This window comes from Myxine glutinosa, chromosome 4, assembly GCF_964187855.1.
Source record: "Myxine glutinosa chromosome 4, kmMyxGlut1.1, whole genome shotgun sequence".
In the NCBI taxonomy this organism is placed as follows: domain Eukaryota; kingdom Metazoa; phylum Chordata; class Myxini; order Myxiniformes; family Myxinidae; genus Myxine; species Myxine glutinosa.
Window position 1 is genome coordinate 207,480,278 of NC_136264.1, and position 19,768 is coordinate 207,500,045.

The 19,768-nt window shown below is 41.8% G+C and overlaps 1 protein-coding gene across 1 annotated transcript in view; it reads left to right on the forward strand.

The window, feature by feature from the left end:
- Positions 1-19,285, forward strand: part of LOC137425669 (G protein-coupled receptor kinase 3) — a 93,013-nt gene extending 73,728 nt beyond the window's left edge. Inside the window, exons 13-21 of the mRNA XM_068114315.2 lie at positions 5,149-5,256; positions 5,524-5,590; positions 8,989-9,089; positions 10,248-10,314; positions 11,371-11,466; positions 11,994-12,153; positions 12,849-12,985; positions 13,110-13,223; positions 18,983-19,285. Coding sequence (XP_067970416.1) covers positions 5,149-5,256; positions 5,524-5,590; positions 8,989-9,089; positions 10,248-10,314; positions 11,371-11,466; positions 11,994-12,153; positions 12,849-12,985; positions 13,110-13,223; positions 18,983-19,147 — 1,015 coding nt within the window. The 3' untranslated portion in view covers positions 19,148-19,285. The remainder of the gene's footprint in view (positions 1-5,148; positions 5,257-5,523; positions 5,591-8,988; positions 9,090-10,247; positions 10,315-11,370; positions 11,467-11,993; positions 12,154-12,848; positions 12,986-13,109; positions 13,224-18,982) is intronic.
- The last annotated feature ends 483 nt before the right edge of the window (positions 19,286-19,768 follow it).

The window sequence follows — 19,768 nt, forward strand, 5'->3', positions numbered from 1 at the left end:
TCTGGTACTGTGGCCAAATAGCTCTACCTTTGACTCATTGTTCCAGAAGTGCTGGTCTTTGCCTAGGTGTTCATTGGCAAACTTTAGTCTTGCCCTGATGTTCTTTCTGGACAGCAAAGGTTTCCTCCTGGCACACCTCCCATGTAGATCAAATTTGTGCAGCCTCTTTCTCATGGTAGACACATGCACTTTGACATCAACAGTGGCAAGAGCGACCTGTAGGTCCCATGATGACATTCTGGGGTTCTTAGAAACTTCTTTCAGCATCCTGCGGTCTGCTCTCGGGCTGAACTTGCTGGGGTGGCCTGGCCTGAACAAGTTGGCAGTTGTTTGGAATCTTCTCCACTTGTAGATGATCTTCTGGACAGTCGAATGATTGATTTCAAATTGTTTGGAGATCTTTTTAAAGCCCTTCCCAGACTCGTAGGCATCCATAACCTTCTTTCTGAAGGCCTCAGAGAACTCGTTTGATCTCGGTATGGTGACGCCGCACACTTCAACAAGAAAGAGCAAACCAAACTAAATGTCTGAGGTTTAAATAAGACAGGTTCCTCCACTATCCTCTCTAACGATGTTCTAATCATTTGCACCTGAGCTGGTGCACCTGATTCTAATTTTAGGTATTTGAAGTAGTGATAAATGTAGGGGTGTACTTACTTTTTCCACATGTGAAATTTGCATTTATCTTTATTTAAATTATACAATGGACTACAAAATGTAAATGTTTCATGATATTTGTTATATTATATCACCTTTATCTGTCAATATTGTTGAAATGAAGATCAAATAGCTGTATGTTGAAATATGTTGAAAAAGTCAAAACTTTACATGGGGTGTACTTACTTTTTCACGTGACTGTCTATATATATATATATATATATATATATATATATATATATATATATATATATATATATATATATATATATATATATATATATATATATATATATCTCGTACCTGTGAATACATAACTGCTAATTGTGTCGTCAGTTATTAACTTTCTAGAAAATTGACATAATTATCTCCACGCCTTTTGAAAAACAATGAGGGGATATTGTAATTGGCTCTGTCTGGTGTCCGTCTTATTATCTCCTCCTAAACAGTTGGGCAAAAATTCACCAACTTGGTAGTTATGATCACCACGTAGCATGAAGGTGCTAGATCAGTATCATATTTGGCCCCGCCCCTGTTGCAGGGTCAAAAGGTCAAATACCATACAATGCAATTACTGGTGAATGTAGTCACATGGGTTTGGTGATTAGCGAGTGAAACCAGGTTTTTACAATGTTCAGTAAATGCATCGTTTGCCAAGGTTGAACTTTTCTTCCTTAGTTTGCTTCTCATTTATGTAGTGTTTGCCTCCTCTACAGTTCTCAATGTTTCTCCTCTCACGCTTAGGATTGTACGTTTGTAAATGACAATTGGAGTGTATGTTTGTGTATGACAATTGGAGTGTGTGTTTTTAAACTACAATCAGAGTGTGTGTTTGTAAATTACAATCAGAGTGTGTGTTTGTAAATTACAATCAGAGTGTGTGTTTGTAAATTACAATCAGTGTGTTTGTAAATTACAATCAGAGTGTGTGTTTGTAAATTACAATCAGAGTGTGTGTTTGTATTTGACAATTGAAGTGTGTGTGTTTGTAAATTACAATCAGAGTGTGTGTTTGTAAATTACAATCAGAGTGTGTGTTTGTAAATTACAATCAGAGTGTGTGTTTGTAAATTACAATCAGAGTGTGTGTTTGTAAATTGCAAGTTTGTAAATTACAATCAGAGTGTGTGTTTGTAAATTACAATCAGAGTGTGTGTTTGTGAATTACAAACAGAGTGTGTGTTTGTAAATTACAATCAGAGTGTGTGTTTGTATTTGACAATTGAAGTGTGTGTGTTTGTAAATTACAATCAGAGTGTGTGTTTGTAAATTACAATCAGAGTGTGTGTTTGTAAATTACAATCAGTGTGTTTGTAAATTACAATCAGAGTGTGTGTTTGTAAATTGCAATCAGAGTGTGTGTTTGTAAATTGCAATCAGAGTGTGTGTTTGTAAATTACAATCAGAGTGTGTGTTTGTAAATTACAATCAGAGTGTGTGTTTGTAAATTACAATCAGAGTGTGTGTTTGTAAATTATAATCAGTGTGTGTTTGGAAATTACAATCAGAGTGTGTGTTTGTAAATTACAATCGGAGTGCGTGTTTGTAAATTACAATCAGAGTGTGTGTTTGTAAATTACAATCAGAGTGTGTGTTTGCAAATTACAATCAGAGTGTGTGTTTGTATTTGACAATTGAAGTGTGTGTTTGTAAATTACAATCAGAGTGTGTGTTTGTTAATGACAATTGGAGTGTTTGTTTACAAATGACAATCAAAGTGTATGTTTGTAAATGACAATCGTAGTGTGTGTTTGTAAATGACAATTGTAGTGTATGTTTGTAAATGACAATTGTAGTGTATGTTTGTAAATGACAATTGTAGTGTATGTTTGTAAATGACAATTGTAGTGTATGCTTGTAAATGACAATTGTAGTGTATGTTTGTAAATGACAATCAGAGTGTGTGTTTGTCAATGACAATCAGAGTGTGTGTTTGTCAATGACAATCAGAGTGTGTGTTTGTAAATGACAATCTGAGTGGATGTTTGTAAATGACAATTGGAGTGGATGTTTGTAAATGACAATTGGAGTGTATGTTTGTAAATGACAATGGGAGTGGATGTTTGTAAATGACAATTGGAGTGGATGTTTGTAAATGACAATGGGAGTGGATGTTTGTAAATGACAATGGGAGTGGATGTTTGTAAATGACAATGGGAGTGGATGTTTGTAAATGGCAATGGGAGTGGATATTTGTAAATGACAATGGGAGTGGATATTTGTAAATGACAATGGGAGTGCATGTTTGTAAATGACAATGGGAGTGGATGTTTGTAAATGACAATGGGAGTGGATGTTTGTAAATGACAATGGGAGTGGATGTTTGTAAATGACAATGGGAGTGGATGTTTGTAAATGACAATGGGAGTGCATGTTTGTAAATGACAATGGGAGTGGATGTTTGTAAATGACAATGGGAGTGGATGTTTGTAAATGACAATGGGAGTGGATGTTTGTAAATGACAATGGGAGTGGATGTTTGTAAATGACAATGGGAGTGGATGTTTGTAAATGACAATGGGAGTGGATGTTTGTAAATGACAATGGGAGTGGATGTTTGTAAATGGCAATGGGAGTGGATATTTGTAAATGACAATGGGAGTGGATATTTGTAAATGACAATGGGAGTGCATGTTTGTAAATGACAATGGGAGTGGATGTTTGTAAATGACAATGGGAGTGGATGTTTGTAAATGACAATGGGAGTGGATGTTTGTAAATGACAATGGGAGTGGATATTTGTAAATGACAATGGGAGTGGATGTTTGTAAATGACAATGGGAGTGGATGTTTGTAAATGACAATGGGAGTGGATGTTTGTAAATGACAATGGGAGTGGATATTTGTAAATGACAATTGGAGTGGATGTTTGTAAATGACAATGGGAGTGGATGTTTGTAAATGACAATGGGAGTGGATATTTGTAAATGACAATGGGAGTGGATATTTGTAAATGACAATGGGAGTGGATGTTTGTAAATGACAATGGGAGAGGATGTTTGTAAATGACAATGGGAGTGGATATTTGTAAATGACAATGGGAGTGGATGTTTGTAAATGACAATGGGAGTGGATGTTTGTAAATGACAATGGGAGTGGATGTTTGTAAATGACAATGGGAGTGGATGTTTGTAAATGACAATGGGAGTGGATATTTGTAAATGACAATGGGAGTGGATATTTGTAAATGACAATTGGAGTGGATGTTTGTAAATGACAATGGGAGTGGATGTTTGTTAATGACAATGGGAGTGGATGTTTGTAAATGACAATGGGAGTGGATGTTTGTAAATGACAATGGGAGTGGATATTTGTAAATGACAATGGGAGTGGATGATTTGTAAATGACAATGGGAGTGGATGTTTGTTAATGACAATGGGAGTGGATGTTTGTAAATGACAATGGGAGTGGATGTTTGTAAATGACAATGGGAGTGGATGTTTGTAAATGACAATGGGAGTGGATATTTGTAAATGACAATGGGAGTGGATGTTTGTAAATGACAATTGGAGTGGATGTTTGTAAATGACAATGGGAGTGGATGTTTGTAAATGACAATGGGAGTGGATATTTGTAAATGACAATGGGAGTGGATGTTTGTAAATGACAATTGGAGTGGATGTTTGTAAATGACAATGGGAGTGGATGTTTGTAAATGACAATGGGAGTGGATATTTGTAAATGACAATGGGAGTGGATATTTGTAAATGACAATTGGAGTGGATGTTTGTAAATGACAATTGGAGTGGATGTTTGTAAATGACAATGGGAGTGAATGTTTGTAAATGACAATGGGAGTGGATGTTTGTAAATGACAATGGGAGTGGATATTTGTAAATGACAATGGGAGTGGATGTTTGTAAATGACAATGGGAGAGGATGTTTGTAAATGACAATTGGAGTGGATGTTTGTAAATGACAATGGGAGTGGATGTTTGTAAATGACAATGGGAGTGGATGTTTGTAAATGACAATGGGAGTGGATGTTTGTAAATGACAATTGGAGTGGATGTTTGTAAATGACAATTGGAGTGGATGTTTGCAAATGACAATTGGAGTGGATGTTTGTAAATGACAATGGGAGTGAATGTTTGTAAATGACAATGGGAGTGGATATTTGTAAATGACAATGGGAGTGGATATTTGTAAATGACAATGGGAGTGGATATTTGTAAATGACAATTGGAGTGGATGCTTGTAAATGACAATTTGAGTGTATATTTGTAAATGACAATCGCAGTGGATGTTTTTAAATGACAATCGGAGTGTATGTTTTGTAAATGACAAATAACAACTCGGCCGTTTTAGGATCTCTCAGGAGCTGCCACCTGTCTCTCGACAAGGGTGGTGCATCCTATCTGCAACTGTGCCGTCTCTGTCCTAGTTAGGATCTGTATGTACTCGGCTCTAGGTTGTAGTTGGTTGCTTCATGGTTAACGCATGCATTTCTCCCCCCGTAAAGTTCTCTCCCCCACCATTTGTGTCGGCAGTGGAACGCATGGTTACATGGCTCCGGAAGTTTTGCACAAAGGGACATCATACGACAGCAGTGCCGATTGGTTCTCTTTGGGATGTATGCTGTTTAAGCTGCTGAGAGGGTAAGGTTGCTTTTTGTTTGTTGAACCAATGATGTTGTACACTGTACAGACTGAAGCTGTGGGGCAGCTTGGCCGGGCCTATGTAATTAGCCTCTAAACTTTGTAATTCACCTGGATCGTAACGTGATTTTTGTGGTTGTTTGGACAAAAGGAAGATTACATGTGTTAGAGTTAATGAAGGGAAAGAATGAGCGGCATCCATGATTAATGTCTGTCTTTGATATTATTGTAACTATATGAATTGATTATTGTAATTGTACTTCCCAGGCACAGCCCATTCCGACAGCACAAAACAAAAGACAAACACGAGATAGACAGAATGACCCTTACCATGGTACGTACGTACATATGTGTGCCATTCTCCATTCGAGTTTCATTCACTGTTTCAGATATTGTTTGCTGAGTTCCTAACAAAAAGGAAAAATATTTTATTTTCATGAACGTGACGTGTCAGACAGTGTTTGTGTTGGCTATGTTGTGATTTTGTCGATCACAACATAGCCAACATAGAAGGACCAAGAACCCAAAGACCATTCTGACAGAACTACAAAGTTCCTTGGCAGAGATGGAAGAACCTGCCGGAAGGACAACAGTCTCTGCAGCACTTCACAAGTCTAGGCTTTATGGGAGAGTGGCCAGACGGAAGCTACTCCTGAGAAAAAGGCATGTGACGGCACACCTGGAGTTTGCAAAAGTGCATATGAAAAACTCTGAGGAGCATGAGGCAAAGATTCTGTGGTCTGATGAGACGAAAATTGAACTCTTTGGCCTGAATGCAAAGTGCTACGTCTGGTGGAAACCGAGCACAGCTTATCGCCCATCCAACACCATCCCTACCCTGAAGCATGGGGATGGCAGCATCATGCTATGGGGAAGCTTTTCAGCGGCAGGGACTGGAAGACTTGTAAGGATAGAGGGAACAATAAATACAGCCAAATACAGGTAAATCCTTGAGAAGAACCTGCTTCAGAGTGCAAAATACCTTAGACTGCAGTGAAGATTTATATTCCAACATGACAATGACCCAAACGCATACAGCCAAAGCAACACTGGAATGGCTTCAGAACAAGAACGTGAAAGTCCTTGAGTGGCCCAGCGAAAGCCCAGACTTGAATCCCATTGAGAATCTGTGGAAAGACTTGAAGATTACTGTTCACCGACGCTCCCCATCCAACTTGACAGAGTTTGAGCAAATCTGTGAGGAATAATGGGAGAAACTCCCCAAATCCAGATGTGCAAAGCTGATACAGACATACCCATGAAGACTCAAAGCTGTAATCACTACCAAAGGTGCTTCTATGAAGCATTGACTCAGGTGGTTGAATACTTTTGTAAATTACATATTTCTATATTTCATTTTTAATTATTTTGTAAAAATTTCTACAAAAAAAATAATTCCACTTTCACATTATGGGGTATTATGTGTAGATCAGTGACAGAAAATGTCTTTTTAATCCATTTTAAATTCAGCCTGTAACACAGCAAAATGTGAAAAAGTCAAGGGGTGTGAATACTTTCTGAAGGCAGTGTATATCTGAAACATGGCTGATACAGAAAGCTGTGATTGTGGAGAGCCTCAAACTGCAGAACACTTGGTGGAAGAATGTCCCATCCACCAGTTGGTCGGAGGTTGGAATGCTCTTGCACAGTTTGATGAGCAGGTCCGAGAATGGTTGAGATCTGCTGGTTTTACATCTTGAATGGCTGAAGATGGGACCACACAGAAAAAGAAGAAGAAGAAGAAGAAGAAGAAGTGCTACAATCCTGGACTGGTCGCCCGTTGACACAGGGATAGGTAGAACGATCAATGGATGATATGAACAGAACATTGATTGAGCTACGTTAACCATCGTGGGAAGCAAGGGAAAGTTTTGGGTGTTAACTCTTCGTTGCTCTGACAGAGGGGTTAATGTCTGAAATGTCAGCTTCTTCTCCTTGTTGTTTATTGAAATTAAAGTCCTGTCGATTTCATCCATTATTTTCAGTCTCAATCTGGAAAAAAATCACTAACTGCTGGGATAGAAAATATAGAAAAAGCAATCACAGTATAGTAACATTATCAGTTAAAAATTTTCTCAGTAAACTAACTTTTGAGCCACCCTCAATCTTGTCCATTGCACAGCCTTGAAATACTAGTTTGGCGAACTTACCAATAGGCGCCATGTTGTTACTCAACTATTCAGGTGCGGCTAGCATTAATTACGTGCTATTGGAATGTAACTTTGAGACCTTTAAGATCCGTTAAACCATTTTGCAGACCTTTGACTTTACACCCTCAGACCGTAAACATTTTAGACCCTTTGGCCCCCAGAGCTTTAAGTTTACACCCTTATTGAAAGACCCCTTTAGACTCACTGACCCCTCAATACCCTCAATAGTGTTAGCCACTTTGCGCCATTTAACTCTCATGACTTTTAAGACACCTTAGACCCTCAAGACCCCATTACACCCTCAAGACCATTAAGACACCTTAGACCCTCAAGACACCATTACACCTCAAGACCCGTTGCTATGAGCCTAGCTTTTTTTAAACTTCGGATGAACTCTTTGAATGTGCCAGAAAAGGAATCTGTGAAAGGGAATCCCTTTCTCTCATGGTGGATCAATCACGATTTAAGTTATTTACTTCTTATTTGTCCTGATTCTATACTTAGCTTGTTTTTACAGAAACGGAATTATTCTCAACTCACCACACACATAAACGAGTTGTTGTTGGCTCTCCATTCCGTGCAATTAACTTTTACTTTACCATATTTTCCTCCTTTCTGGTTCATGAGGATAACGATGCATCCTCCTTCCTCCATCGATCGATTTGAACTGCCCATGCTGAACAGCACGGCATCTTTTACACCCCCAAAACTCACTTCAGAATGAACAATTATAATGATGACGAGATGTAAATATGAGAGAATCCAGAAAGATGCACTTGATGTAGCGCTTCGCTTAGTGGAGATGAGTAACAACATGGCGCCTTGCAGTCATGTGATCACGTATCCTCCAATCACGATCATTTTTTCTTATATCGAGTTCGCCAAACTCTGGTATTCTATGGCTCTAGTCCATTGCACCTACCCACCCCCTTCCCTCCTTCTTCCTTCTCCCATTCCTGATTACCAATCCAAATAAGGTTGATACCAATGTGCAGAGAAGTTGATGTGAAATGTTCAAAAGGAAGTTGAGATCCTGTTGTAATAGTCCTGTACCACTTTTGAATTAAAAATAAAGCTCGTAGTGCAGCGAAATTGTGCAAGTGATGAGCTCGTGTCACAGAGGAGTAAAAGACAAAGGGGAATTTGAAAAAGGCAATTATCCCAACAAGCTTGGCTAGACATGGATGGTGAAGGGACACGACTCGAGTTGTCAGGATGGGCCGAGTGTAACGTTAAGTTGGGTTCCAGTGAACACTTTGCTGGAATAGCAATCGGACAGATTGAATGGATCGAACAAAGAAACAGGTAGCCAATTAAAAACAAAAAGTATATTGTGAAAGGGGAAATATAGGTCAGAGGAAAAGAAATAAAGGTGAGAATGTTTGCAAGATCAGAGCATGAATATGTTCACGGTCGGTGTGCATTGTAAGACGATCAATCAAGCTGTGTACTTTTAGCTCTTATATGAGCCTCAACGTAGTATACAAAAAAAAACAATAAACTCCTGAATGATGTTGATTCAAATGGACCCGACCTGGTATACCTGTCCATCATTGTACCATGTTTTATTCTGCCCTTACAGGACGTAGAGTTACCTGACTCCTTCTCTCCTGAACTCAGAGATCTGTTGGAGGGCTTGCTGCAGAGAGACACAAGCAAAAGGCTCGGCTGTCAGGGACGGGGGTGAGTGTTTCATAGAAAAGGATCTTGGGGCAAGGGCCGTTCGGGGTCATGAGGTGATTAGTGATGGCAAACGCAAAATAGGAGCAATGGAATTAAATGAGAGTTACGATAATTCCAATTACGGGTGATTTTTCTCCCGATTTTACGTGATTGGGTGTTTTTGATAGTTCACTTTAAAGTAGATTTCTCTTGTTTTTGTTCAAAATGGGTTGATTTGGCTGAGACTGAACGAGGCGCCTCCTTGTTTTTGTTCTAAATGGGTTGATTTGGCTGAGACTGAATGAGGCGCCTCCTTGTTTTTGTTCAAAATGGGTTGATTTGGCTGAGACTGAACGAGGCGCCTCCTTGTTTTTGTTCTAAATGGGTTGATTTGGCTGAGACTGAGCGAGGCGCCTCCTTGTTTTTGTTCAAAATGGGTTGATTTGGCTGAGACTGAATGAGGCGCCTCCTTGTTTTTGTTCAAAATTGGTTGATTTGGCTGAGACTGAGCGAGGCGCCTCCTTGTTTTTGTTCAAAATGGGTTGATTTGGCTGAGACTGAATGAGGCGCCTCCTTGTTTTTGTTCAGAATCGGTTGATTTGGCTGAGACTGAGCGAGGCGCCTCCTTGTTTTTGTTCAAAATGGGTTGATTTGGCTGAGACTGAGCGAACGGCCTCCTTGTTTTTGTTCAAAATTGGTTGATTTGGCTGAGACTGAGCGAGGGGCCTCCTTGTTTTTGTTCAAAATTGGTTGATTTGGCTGAGACTGAACGAGGCGCCTCCTTGTTTTTGTACAAAATTGGTTGATTTGGCTGAGACTGAGCGAGGGGCCTCCTTGTTTTTGTTCAAAATGGGTTGATTTGGCTGAGACTGAGCGAGGCGCCTCCTTGTTTTTGTACAAAATTGGTTGATTTGGCTGAGGTTGAGCGAGGCGCTGTCAAGGCCGTTTATTCCTGATACATGAAACACCCTGCAACCCATGCTTACAGAAAACTGACCTTTTTAATGCCAGCTGCATTTTCCATCCAATAATCATGAAAAATGATCCACGTGTAGGCGTTCCTATCAAAACGAATTTCTGAGATTTCTCCTAACGCTAGTAGGTTTAATCTTTGCTAGTGCTCGTGCAACACCTGATTAACACTACACCTTTCTGCTCCCATCTTCCTTTCAATACCAGAGCAACTGAGGTGAAAGATCACCCATTTTTCTCAGGAGTGGACTGGACACAAGTATACCTGTTAAAGGTAGGATCAACATCGCACAATCTCGATTCACAGCTTTCTCTCATCTCGTGATACACTCTGACTTGTCATTGTTTCCTCATTAATGCTCCTTTTTTATGATTGTTCATTTTTCAACACTTACCTTCCTTGTACTAAAACCTTTACCTCAGTTGAACCCTATGACTTAGCGTAAAATTGACTCCATGAATATTCAACACTTTGCAAGGAATCGTCTAATTACCCCACACACGCGAAGAGAATATACGCGAGGTTAAACAATAATTGGTTCACTTCTGTCTGTCTGACCACATGTCCACAAACAGCAGTTTATGATCGACGAACAACTTCATTTCAGGAGCCTCCTTGTTTTTGTTCAAAATTGGTTGATTTGGCTGAGACTGAACGAGGCTGAGACTGAACAACTTCATTTCAATTGAGTGTTATATTTAGAACACACATAGGAAAACAAACCTGTAGTTTAGCTGTACTTTGGCTCTGAATTTGTCGGGCACGCGCAGATTTGAATTTGAAATTTTATTTGAATTTCAAATTTGAAATTTCAATTTTAAAATCGGGCACGCGCAGAGAGGAGTGAGGTATTTTTTAGTCTGTCTACCTGTCTGTCAGACAAACAAAATTTAAAAATCATTCCAAACAGGTAACTTAGTTTTTAAGGACGTTCTAAAGAACACAAACAACTAATGTATTGTGTTGGATAAGGTGGCGTAAAAGACGCTGCATCGACGGTGGTAAACCTCTGGAATTTTTTTCGATAACCTTTAAAATCTTTTTTTATTACACGCTCGCATGTTTGTGTGTGTGTGTGTGTGTGTGTGTGTGTGTGTGTGTGTGTGTGTGTGTGTGTGTGTGTGTGTGTGTGTGTGTGTGTGTGTGTGTGTGTGTGTGTGTGTGTTGTGTGTGTGTTTTGGGTTCCTGGAGGATGATGAATGGATGGACATAAGCTCATGCGTGAATGGTCTTGGTTCCCGTCTTTTATTAGGCTCTTATTTAGCACTTATGCCTTGTCGATGAATATTCAAATCAGCACTTATTGCTGTGTATTTATTTTGTGAGCAGTATCCACCTCCATTGGTGCCTCCACGTGGAGAGGTAAATGCTGCAGATGCGTTTGACATTGGTTCTTTTGATGAGGAGGACACCAAAGGCATCAAGGTATGCGCACACTTTTACAACTCTTTCCTTCCGTGTTTGTGCCTCTATGAAATAACTGAATACAAAGTGAAACAACCTCAGACTTGGTGGTGTAATTGTTAGAGCGTCCGCTCTGAGAGTGGGAGGTTGGCGGTTCGAACCCCGGCCGAGTCATACTAAAGACCTAAAATGGTACGTGTTGATTCCTTTAAAAAGGTACGTTCAGCATTGTAAAGGTGAAGGGTACGGGCAATCCTCATAGGGTGGCATCCATGGGGAGGAGGAAATTCCTCCTTCGGAAGTGTCCAGCTGATTGTGGTGAGGAAGGTGGCATCATTGTCGTGGCGTCGCTGCTACCCAGAGTGCCCCGGAAAGTTCCTTCCCCCAAGTCTATGTTTGTCTTATCTAACAAGCTTGTGTTGTCTCGTGTATTCGTCTGTATATCTAAGAGTTTGAGACGTGTATGTGGCAGATCCATCAGGAGCCTTAGATCCTGCAAATAAACAATTCCCTAATGTGTTCCCTGTTTTACCCTCACTATCCTGCAGTTGCTCGAGTCTGACCAGGAGCTTTACCGCAACTTTCCGCTCGTGATATCGGAGCGCTGGCAGGGAGAGGTGGCAGAAACCGTGTACGAGGCTGTCAATACCGACATGGACAAGGCCGAGGCACGAAAGCGAGCCAAAAAACAGCAGGGATTCGAAGAAGGTTTGCCTCGTATTGTTACTTTGTTCTCTTAATCGACAGGTTTTAAAGGTTTAGCAGTTTTGGGGGATTATTTCATGAGAGTTATCATTTTGTTTTTTTCACAAATTTTTTTTGTTTTTTGTTTTTTTGGGATACAGGATCGAGGCTCGTGTAAGAGCTAACATAGAACCAACTTTAGAGGCCATTTTTCCCCGCAGAGCAGGGGTTGGTCTTTTTTGGGCACCTTTTCCCCTTTTTGAAGCAATGTTTTACGGCTGGATGCCCTTCCTGCCGCCAACCCTGATGGTCACCTCTTGCGACACACAGGGAATTACCAGTGAACTGGTACTCAATTTGCCGACCTCGGAAGGATGACAGGCTGAATCAACCAACCCCCTGGCATTAATTCAGCGATCGACGGGGATTTGAACCCAGGATCCCAAGCCGGCACCCTAACCGCTAAGCCAACACCAGGCTTGTAAGAGCTAACATTAATGACAAAAAACACAAACGGACACATAAGACGAAATAAAGGGAGCGGGAGACAAGATGGGGAGAGAGGGGGGAGCACACAAGTACAACATTTGAGAGCAGGGACATCAGGAGATCTGTGGGAAGGAGAGGGCTTGGGGGGAGGAGGCATGGGAAGGGGGTAGAATTTATTTGTTTTACAATGCTGAACCAAACCTACATGTGTACAATGTTGACATTTGCAGATTATGCTCATGGCAAAGACTGCATAATGCATGGGTACCTGCTGAAGATGGGAAACCCATTCATAGCACCATGGCAGCGACGATACTTCTACCTTTTCCCAAATCGGCTGGAATGGAGGGGCGAGGCCGAGTCACGAGTAAGGATTACGTGGATGGCAGCGGTTGTATTCCTACACTAGAGGGATGTGGAAAGAAGACTATTGGGCAGTGTGGTTGAGTTACCTTTTTATATATAATATGTATTTTCCCCTCCCTGACCAGCCAAACTTGTTAACTATGGAGGAGGTACAAAGTGTGGAAGAAACACAAATCAAAGACAAGCGCTGCATCCTACTTCGTTTACGTGGAGGGAAGCAGAGCGTCTTGCAGTGTGAGGTAATAGCGAAGGCCATGGTGGCTTTGCTCTTCGGTACCTTTGTGCGGGCTCTGTGTATGGTGCATTTGGGGTTTGGCGGTCTCGTAGAATCGATGAAAACACCAGAACGGCACTCAGTAGAGCGCATACCTCTACCAGGCTGAGCAGTTTACATTAAGTATCCCACTGATAGGCTGCATCTGGATTCACGTCTTGACTTGTTTGTTTTGTTGTTGTCACCACCTGTTATTGGCACCACCACCATAGTGTTTGTTCAGGCTGTTATTGTCACCTAAAAACGCAACCACCAAGTTTTGCAATAATCCGTCCACAATTTTTTTGAAATATCGTACTATGTACCGTTTTTGTCCAATCTCTCAATTGTGAAGAATCTAAAACTTTAAAAACTTTTATCCGGATCCAGATCTTCACCAAAATCGAATCGTTTCGTCCTTGTCGCACAACCAACCTGTCTAACAAGTTTCATCCAAATAAGTCCACAACTTTTTGAGACATCCAGCTCACAGACAGACAAATGAAAAATCGGTCAGAGACCGAGGACTTGCCGGAATGTACTTTTTTATTGGCCATTTAGGACAAATATGTCGGCCGAACCACGTGATCAATGATGTCATCATTAACATATTTTATTCCCCATGGAGAGTTCTTTACAATGAGCCATGTCTCAATTTTTTCTATTCAGGACTTTCGGAGATATAGAGGTGCAAAGTTTTTCGGTTTTTCCAAGATGGCGGCCGAACCACGTGACCGATGACGTCGTCATTAACATATTTTATTCCCCATGGAGAGTTCTTTACAATGAGCCATGTCTTAAGTTTTTCTATTCAGCACTTTCGGAGATATGGAGGTGCTAGGTCTTTCGGTTTTTCCAAGATGGCGGCCGAACCACGTGACCGATGACGTCAGCATTAACATATTTTATTCCCCATGGAGAGGTCTTTACAATGAGCCATATCTCAATTTTTTCTGTTCAGCACTTTCGGAGATATAGAGGTGCAAATTTTTTCGGTTTTTCCAAGATGGCGGCCGAACCACGTGACCGATGACGTCATCATTTGGGCACAGTATATTAGAGGGCAAGACAAATACGTGTGCAAAGTTTGGCGATTCTACGTGCAACGGTGTAGACATAGTGCTGCAAACAGACAAACAGACAGACAGACAAACGAACAGACCAACATACTTGCCGGAATCTTTTCCGGCAAGTACCAAACAGGGATGAGTACATAAACACCGTAAAGCTTTGATGGCGGAGGTAACACAAGCTACAGGAGGTCTCGAGTAGTTTCTACGTGTTGAATCTATCACTGGCCAAAGATTGTCCTATTTTCAAAGCAAAGCCGTTCCTTGTGGTGAATTACACAAGTGGAAAAGGTGGGTGTTGGCATTTGGTTGTCTCCTCCAATTAATTTGTCATTGCTATTCTTAAGATGGGTGAAAAAATTGTAATCTAGAAAAGCTTTTGGTCAATGTTCCCATGATCAGCTCTTTACCGAACCATCGCTCTCTTACATGCATGTTTCCTTCCGTCCTTTCTCTCTCTCTCTCTCTCTCTCTCTCTCTCTCTCTCTCTCTCTCATTCCATTGTGTGTCCAACTGTGGTGCCACTGCCCCCACTATCAGTTCATTGCATGTTCACTCTGTCTCCTAACTCTTCCTTAGAAGGTTCTAACAGATAGTGAGACCAAGGAATTCCAGAGACTGTCCAGAGAATGTTCCAAAATTCCAACAGAGAATGTTCCACTTGCTTGACCAGTCTGTGATTTTGTCCAGGTCTGCAGAGAGTGAGGAGGCTGCAGACTGTCGATCTGAGGGATGAGGAATGGAGCGGCAGATAGTGGAGTCATCGTCAAAGAGATAGAGAGGATTTTCCAGAGAGTCGGAGAGGTCATTGATGAAGACCAGAAATAGCACAGGGCCCAGAACACTACCTTGGGGAACTCCAGCCAGAACAGGAAGAGGAGATGAGAGAAATCCATTCAGGGCCACATGTTGACTACGACTAGAGAGGAAGTCCGCCAGCCATGAGTGGAGATTTCCATGGATACCATAGGAGGAGAGTTTGGTGAGCAGAGCTGGGTGCCAGACCGTATCGAAGGCACATGATATGTCAAGTGAGACAGCTCTGATTTCCTGTTTGGCATTGAGGACCTCCATCCATTGTTGAGACAGCAGAAGCAGCATGTCCAGAGTAGAATGACCTGGTCTGAATCCAAATTGATGATCAGAGATCAAGCCATTGGAGAAGAGGAAGGATTTGATATCCGAAGCAATGATAGATTCCATGACTTTGCTGATAATTGGAAGCAGGCTGATTGGTCTGTAGTTGCAATGATCTGTTTTTGCACCTTTTTTGTATAAAGAGGTAATGTTTGCTGATTTCCAAGCAGATGGCAGATGACCTTGAGCAAAAGAGAGGGTGAAAAGAACAGAGAGAGGGTGAGATAGAGCGGCAGAGCAGGATTTTAGGACCCGTGGGCTGATGCCGTCTGGTCCAGTTGCAGAATCGGAGTCGAGGTTTGACAGAAACTTCTCCACCTTGTCAGGTGAGAAGGACACAGAGTCCAGGAGCAGCTGGGTTCGACTGGGTATGGTAGGTACAGAGAGAGATTGGTTTGGGACACAATATTTAGAGGCAAACACAGAGTTGAGGCATTCGGCTTTTTCAAGTGCGCAGTCAGCTGTGTAGCCATTTGAGGTAAGGGAGGGGATGGAGGGGGAACAAACACCAGAAACGGATTTGACCAGATGCCACCACGATTTGGAGGAGGGAGACAGATTTGAGAGTTCATGCTTGAGTGTGGGGAGATAGTGCTTCCTGGCACTCCTGAGCATAAACACACACTTGTTCCGAGCTTTGTGAAAAGAACTGAGATTGCCTTCAGTTGGATTTGCCTTCCAAGAGGTGAAGGCAAGTTGTTTCAGGGCAACTGCCTCACCACAAGATTCAGTGTACCATGGACGGGAGGAAGGGTATAATCATGAAATCGTGACTTGAAAATTTAACAGCATTTGCATATTGAATCAATAAATTGGGAAACCAACTATTTTTGAGGTCAAAAGGTCAACTCAAGGTCAAACTTCCAAAATCATCAATTTTCAACTGAAGGCGAGATGGGATAAATCTGTGCATGAGAGAGAGCAATTTACTTTGGAAGAATTCCCAAGAAGAGTTGATGTCTGAAGCAGTAGAGATGGGAGACCAGTCCAGATGATTGATGGCTGCTTGAAGACTGTGCCTGTCGGCCTGAGTGAAATGCCAGGCTCGTCGGCGCTGAGGAGGCTCTTTGAGAATGGTCAGACAGATGTCCACTTTAACAAGCACATGATCAGAAGAGCCGATTGGAGCAGAAGAAGAGCAGCAGACATTTGCAGGGAAGTTAGTCATAACCAAGTCCAAAAGAGAAGATGCTCCATTGACTGAGATCCGGGTCGGGAAATTGACAGATTGTGTCAATCCCAGTGAGTCACAGAAGTCCTTTGCTGAGGTGCCATGGCTGGTGAGAGAGGAACCCACACCCAGCCAGCTGGCAAGATGACAGTTGAAATCACCACATGTGAGGAAGAGAGAGTTGGTCCATGTTGTCAGAGAGCGAGATGTAAATGGAGTCATCACTGTTTGGAGGACGGTACAGAACACATGTGAACAAAAGTAGGAGTGAAGGGGAAGCCGTAGCCAGAGGTACTCCTGGGGGTGAGGTGGAGAGAGAGCAGTGCAGGGAGAGTGAGGAAGAGAGTTTTTGATAAAGATAGCCACCCCACCTCCAGGACGAGGCTCAGGTCTGTCTTACTGGAGGAAGGAGTAACCTGGGAGAGATATTAAGGAATCAGAGACATCTTGAAGGAGGAAAGTTTCTGTTAAGCAGATTATGTCTGGTTTGTCAGAAGCAACCTGTATGGAGAGATCATTCAGGTTTGATTCTTGGTCGTTACATTTGTTATTGGTCGACCGGTACTTTTCTGTTTCTGACAACTTCCTGTCTCCTTAACTTAAACCTCTTGCACCGCTCTGTGATACTAGTACGTGATGGCGGATTCCTTCCATACCTTGGACTGAAATTACGCTGAACTTGCATGTTGGATCTCATCTTGATGGACCATTTGACACACTGAGCTTTCTCCTGTTGAGTCGCCATTTTCTTTTCCATTAAATGATAATACCTGAAAATAAAGAAAACTTTGAGTTTCTGTATTATATAAACGAAAGGGTATCATTATATCATTTGTGGTACTAAATATATGAACCAAAGTTGTCCAGGTATTTTTGGAACACCCTGTTGTACATTAGTTCGTTTTAGATAAACTTGTAGAAGGAATAAGTTAGGAGATGATGTGATGATGGACCAGACTTGACTGGAGATTGTGGATTTTAGGCCAGACTAATCAGCATTATGAGCTCCCAACCTAATCCCACAAATAAACAATACCTTATTAGGGAGAGGCACACAGAGCCAAATGTACTCCATCGGATTGGGAGCTCATTTCCTGGTTGTGGTTGGTTAGTGATAAAGGAGCCTTTAGTATTGTCGTCATGCTTGTGGGTTATTTAATGGACTTGTACACCCGCAGACTCCGGGAGTGGCAGGGAGGGTCATTCCTCTTTAGGGTATATAGATTACAGTCGATCGATCTATGGTCGGGTCTCAAGAACATTGGGTGTGTGTTCATTTACCAAGTTTGTTGTGGAGAGATCGCCAAGTGGTTTAAGCATTCGAGCAAGCACTCCATTCAAATCCATCAAGGAACGGCTGGCTTGGCAAGCACTAGCTAGCTGCTTGGTAAATGAGCCCAACCCGAGCTTCTCCCTTTCATTTTCGTATCAAACAGCAGGAGCGAGTTTCAAAAGTTCGCAACGAAAAATGCCACGGTAGCGGCAGAAAGGGCCATGTTATTAACCCAACATTTGTGGGGTATATAGAGTACAGTAGATCTTCGCTCAGTTCTGTAAGTAAACCTTACTTCACGGATGTCGGGATTCCTCCAAATTTCTTCATTTAGTGTTATAAACAGCATTAGCGACTGTTTAAAAAGCTAATCATACGTGTTTGTGGTTTGTAATATTTTTACTTCCTGTAGAAGCCGTTGCTCCTACGGAAACGCCATTATAACTATAAGCTATTTATACACGTTATCACTGCAGGAAAAACGCCTTGGGGAAGTGGGACATTATTAGTATAATATTGTTTTGTAATAACATTAATAATATGCGATTATCATTAATTTTGTAATTAAAAGCGTCTTTAGAGAAACGCCACGATAAATCTTCTTCTTTGGAAAAACGCCATGATAAAGCTAATTTAACTTTGATATACACCTCAACACGCAACGCCATTGACGGCAATGGCGGGGAAAACCCGCTCGGGGGAGAAAACCCCTTGGGGTGGGGGGCAAATGAATGCGCTACAACCTTCATTTTGTAACCCTTGACTACAAGCTGTGTAGCTGTGTAGCTTTGGTCCTGTCAAGTTTGGTTGAGATTGGAAAAGTAACGACGGAATATATTGGGGTCAAAAATTCATCAGACAGACAGACAGAAATGGCGTATTTTAGTATGATGATGAAGGTTACATAATGGATGAAAATGCACAATGTGTAGATAATATGTTTATTGCATACCCACATGGGGTTCAGGGGTCGACTTGATACATAATGTTTTCAATAATTGGGTAGAGTTGGATCCAATTAGTAACTACCATATGAATGAAAGCACTGAACTGATGCCCCTTATGAAGCGGTCGGCCTTGCGGTTTTGTTACAGAGCGAGCCGGAGCTCGTCCAGTGGAAGAAGGAACTCACGGACACATTCCTGGAAGCGCAGAGGTTGCTCCGCCGGGCGCCCAAGATGCTCCACAACCCTCGTTCATCGTCGTCGGACGAGCTAGGCCGTACCGCTCTCGCTAGCCGACCCAGTAACGGCTTGTAGTCTGGTGCGGGCCTGTACCCTAGCGCAATGTTTTTACGAGGTTTCAATCCAAGCAGCACAAGCGGATCTTTTTGGGTGTAAAGGTGCATGTGGCGGAGACGTATAAATCACCAAAGTAGTTTGGCTGTGACCTGCTAACATGGGAATGCTGTGTCTGCACTTGCACTTTGGCTTCACGTTTCGGTTTCATGATGACGTTTTATGATCCAGGTCGATATCAATAGGCTCATTTCCTTGGGATTTGCCTTCAATCATTGGGTTGACGTTACATTTGGGGGCAAAAGGTAATTCCGTTTTATTTTTTGTTTGGAGGTCATGTGCAAGGACAACAGAATGGGATTCTGGGAATGTCGTCAAACCCCACTACTACTGGTGTAATTAATGTAGATCAGCTCCCTTACACGCATGTTCCTCACGAGTACACACGGCTCACATGACCTTGGTCTTGACTTCTCCTCTCCCCACTGCCTGTACCATGGCGAAGACACTGGACCATCGAACTTAAAATATTCCCAACAAGTAGATAGATGCAAGTCGCACGGACGGTACACGAGATTGTTGTTCCTTGATCCTGGTGACCGCCTGATGGAGGATGCTGAGAGAGTAAGTTGAGGAAGACTT